Genomic DNA, 4,779 nt, shown 5'->3' with positions numbered 1-4,779 from the left:
TATATATATATATATAAAAATATAGATGGATGAATAAAAAATATATCTCTCTATATATATAGAGAGATATTTTTTATTCATCCATCTATATTTTTTATTTTTGCTTCTGGATAATATATGCTATAGATTGCCCCTTATCTGGATATAAATTGGCTTGCCCTACTATATGCGGCGTAATTTGTGCACATTTGTATTGTATTATATTTATAATATTTTTTAGTATATATTTTTTAATGCTTGTCACTATTGTTACCAAATAAAAATTAATTTTGTTATAACTATTCCCTGTCACTTTCTCATTGGTCCAACTTTGTGTTTGGAGCAATTTCGTTCCTTTTAGTGGTTTTACACTATAATCTTGGCACATGTGGTGACCTATTGATCACAATTTCTGGATATTAATTTTAATTTGAATTTTAATAATTTTCTATCTAGGTATCATTACTGTGTCTGTTACCAATATGTTATACAGTATAATGCACCCCATAGTCATCCACACAGTATAATGCATCCCATAGTCCATACAGTATAATGCACCCCATAGTCCATACAGTATAATGCACCCTATAGTCCATACAGCATAATGCACCCCATAGTCCATACAGTATAGTGCACCCCATGGTCCTACATTTGGAATCATGCACCCCATAGTCCATACAATATAATGCAACCTATAGTCCTAAAAGCAATGTCAGAATTCCTTTTTTTTATTTTTACAATTTCTCCTCGCTTGGAATTGTTTTAAGTTTTCCTGTACACTATGTGGTGAAATGAATGGTGTCATTCAAAAGTGCAACTTGTCCTCCACAACGCAAGCCCTCATATGGCTATGTGGACAGAAAAATAAAAAAGTTGTGAGTTTGGGAAAAATGGAGGAAGAACAAAGACGCAAAAATGAAAATTGACCTTGCTGCTAATGGGGTTAAATAATGACTTTACAGGGAGCAAGAAAGCAGATGACAATTATTCTCTTACTCCGTACACAATGGACGATCTAGTGAACATGTTACACATCACACTTCTCTCATCACGACTTTAGTGTCATCATTATTACATGCGGCTTTCACTGCTGCCATTTCCCAATCATCAGTTAATAAATGGAATAACATGACAACTTCCTCAAATAACACTAATTGGAATAAACAGGAAAACTACAATTATAGATATAAAAGTTATACACTGTATCTCCTTATTCATTATTAGAATGCGCTTTCCCTTTAAATTTTGCGCCGCGTGCCTCAACCGTCAACCAATAGCATCGCAGGATTTGAACTCAAAGAAAGAAAAAAACCGTCAGTTGGTGCCAGTCTGCGATAGCTCTATTAGAGATAAGACAGGCTCCTTATTGATTCCCAGAAGCGACACTTTTTGGATTTATACCCGGATCGTTACCTGCTGATTGGGAGACAACCGCCACCGGCCGCTCTACAGAGGTGAGAATCATTGTGTGATGAGTAAACTGCCGATTTATGTCATTCCAGATACTGACAGTTGGGATCTATACTGAAAGCAATCACATATACAAGCGCAAATGATTTCACCATAAATCCCAGATATAGATAACGGGGTGATTATGGATAAACGGGATAACATTTGGTGACTTTGAATAAATATTTAAAATGTGGATAATGATGTGTAAATATTAATCTGAAAAACACGGGGCCACATATTTCTCCTATGACCGATTATATATTTTTGCTTTTTTAAAGCACCACTGCAGCGGGTTTTTTACTGCACCGCGGGAGTGGCGCTTTCTATGTAATTCTCCTGGCCCCTGTCTTACAGTCACCTGCCGCCCCTTCATCCTTTTCCAGTGTTGCTCCTATCAGTCTCCGGTGAATTGTGACCGGCCATCAGCTCCAGTGATTCATGGAGCGGCGCAGACGTCACTTTTCAATACCTCTCTATAAGAGCCTCGTTCTAGCTCTCATAGATTTGCATTAAACTCTTGTTACGTAACTTCTCACTTGCGGCTAGTCAGAAGCTACAGGCACAAGATGGTACCAAGTATAAGAATGTGGGCAGGGGGCTTACATTTAAAGTGCCACTCCAGCAGTACAAACAAAACAAAATGCTGGAGTGGTGCTTTAAGTAGAAAATAGGGTTTGTTTTCTTAGCTACAGCGCCACTTCTGTCAATGGGTCATGTTGGGTATTACAACTCAGCACCAATCAAGTCAATAAAGCTGCAATACTGCAACCCATGTAATGCAGGCTGTGGTAGCTTGGTTTTGGGTTACACATTAGGATAGTATTACCCCACTAGAGATCCTATAGACAGAGCCATGCTCTGCATATTCAGGTTTTTCCTTTTTCTGTATGTTTCCAGGAAGAAGAGTAGAGATGGCCATGAGGAAGCGGAAGAGAGAACTGATCGCCCAGTATGAAGAGGAGTGGTAAGTAGATGAGGTTACATCACTGCAGTCATCACAATCCATACACTTACAGCGGCAAATCCATAGTGACCATACACATCACCACTACACATATTTATACCATTTACAGCACAAAACTAATGTCAGATCCCCAGGAGAACACCCATCAGGATGTAAGTGAATTATGTGTAGCCATAGTGCGACCATGTGCATGAGGCCTAATACTATATTATCTACCTCTTCTACCATAGTGCACTGTCTGCCACCCAGGAAGAAGCCAAGAGGAGGAAGACAGAAGATGACATCCCCCAGCCAGAAGAGCGGGCAGCTTTCGCCGCACTCCTTGGTAAGACTCATTGCACATTACAAGGTTTCCATATGTAAAGTATTAGATTATATGACATGTATTTTTATATTAATCTATTTTATGTGTATAATGGTAGAGAAACATGTAGGGAAGTGTTCTCCCTCAGCCTCCTATAATTATACCTAGTATGATGCAGCAGACAGGAGCGGTCACTATGTGGTGAGCAGTGTTGTGGTTTTGGTTTCACCTCAATAGTGATGGCATATCTTTAGAACAATTCTTCAGTATCTGATCAGTGGGTGTCGGGGGCCAAATCTCCACCAATCTGATATTGATGAGCTATCCTGAGGATAATCCATCATTAATGAAGAGCTCTACAACCCCAATAATTTAACATTAATAGCAATAAAAAGGTTTTCATTACAAAGTTCATAGTGAAATAATTCTATTTTCTCATTTTTGTAGAAGAAGAATACATCAGACGTTTTCTAGCCAGGGACAGCTGTCTTAAAATTTCGGACAAGGTATTATTGTAGTGAAGGATAAGAAATCACCCAGATTTGAGAAGATCCATCATAGGGAAATAAAGGGCTTATTCTTATGTAATAGTGGCCAGATATTACCAAACATAGGAATATACAGCTATATATGTTCTGTATTATATATACCCTCTAACTCTGCTTCTCCTCCCTCTAGTATCTCCTCGCTATGGTCGTCACTTACTTCAGGAGAGCAGGACTACGATCTTCAGAATATGGAATCTTCTTCTTTCCAGCTCTGTGAGTCTCTTTTATTATTACACATTTATGTCTATAAATAACTTTATTTTATTGTAAAACCAAAATATTTTTTCTACCACTCATATAAATACACGATAATTGTATTTGTTGCTATATTTCTGTATTTTCTTCTGAAGTGGATTCTAATTTATTTGGATTCATTTTTCGTCCATCCAGGTTTTTAGCCAACCAGTTTGAAGAGGATGTGCCATATCAACGGAAGATCTACCGCTGGGCCCTCGGATGGACATGGAGCATGAAGAAGGACCGACTTCTACAGTTCCGCAATGTTCTTCTCACCAGGATGGAATTTCGGGCTTGGGTGGATCGGGCCACCTGTGATCTGGTTAGCAATATAAACAATAATAATATAAAGCTGATCTGTAAATAGATATCACAATATAAACAGTATACATAAATAAATCCCTTAGACCTGATGGGGTGGTTGTACTTACTTTGAAAAGCCATGTCAAAATGGTCTTGTAATCCTTATGTTAGGTAGAGCATTTTATGAATGCAGCCATAGCTGGACTCATGAAATGCTTGTTTTAATGTCAAGGAAGAAAACTTTAATAAGTAATTATGCAGTCATTCTGCCATGGTTTTTCAGTCATCACATCAATATCATCAGGTCTAAAATATATGTAAATTGAATTAGGATTAATGGTGATATATTCCCTTTAAACTCTGATTATAATCACGTATTTCATTCTAGATCATGGCACAAGACCCTGACCACTGGGCATGGAAGAGAGACAGGAATATCCATCACAGCTGGGCAATTCGTTGGTTCAGGAGGAATAATGCCCTACCCTGCTCTCTCTGTAACATCGTTCCATGCAAGAAGGAGGAAGATGCAAATATCTAATGCCTGGAAGAGGAGCTGCTGGACCCACAAGGAGATGAACATGGCTGGAAGAGGAACATAGCTGCTGGACCTGGAAGGAGAAGAACATGGCTGGAAGAGGAACATAGCTGCTGGACCTGGAAGGAGAAGAACATAGCTGGAAGGGAATCTTAGCTGCTGGTCCTATAAGAAGAACAGCTAGAAGACGTGACAGATGAAGAAGTGGAGTGGAGACAGGAGAGAAGTATTCTTAAAGGGAAGTTGTCACCCCCAAGGCATTTTTAACTAAAAGAGCCACCTTGTGCAGCACTAATGCTGCATTCTGTCAAGGTGGCTCTTTTAGTTGGGGTTCCTTTCAATGCTGTAATATCCGTTTTTATAATTTGTCCCTCATACCTGTAGTTCGTCCGGGGGAATGTCTTTTTCCCCCTGGACACAAACGCCTCCCAGCCATCACTCAATAATCCGTGCG

General features: G+C 39.1%; 1 protein-coding gene across 1 annotated transcript; it reads left to right on the top strand.

The window, feature by feature from the left end:
* The first annotated feature begins 1,310 nt into the window (after window positions 1–1,310).
* On the top strand, window positions 1,311–4,506 carry LOC143818297 (speedy protein 1-B-like). Its single transcript, XM_077299647.1, has 7 exons — window positions 1,311–1,433; window positions 2,329–2,395; window positions 2,626–2,720; window positions 3,147–3,205; window positions 3,378–3,460; window positions 3,638–3,806; window positions 4,176–4,506. Exons 2-7 carry the CDS (start codon window positions 2,343–2,345, stop codon window positions 4,326–4,328), a joined length of 612 nt encoding a protein of 203 aa, XP_077155762.1. The 5' UTR covers window positions 1,311–1,433; window positions 2,329–2,342; the 3' UTR covers window positions 4,329–4,506.
* Window positions 4,507–4,779: the final 273 nt, after the last annotated feature.

Source organism: Ranitomeya variabilis, chromosome 3 (genome assembly GCF_051348905.1).
Source record: "Ranitomeya variabilis isolate aRanVar5 chromosome 3, aRanVar5.hap1, whole genome shotgun sequence".
NCBI lineage: Eukaryota > Metazoa > Chordata > Amphibia > Anura > Dendrobatidae > Ranitomeya > Ranitomeya variabilis.
Note: the sequence above shows the minus strand (reverse complement) of the source record. Positions and strands in the feature narration are given on the sequence as shown.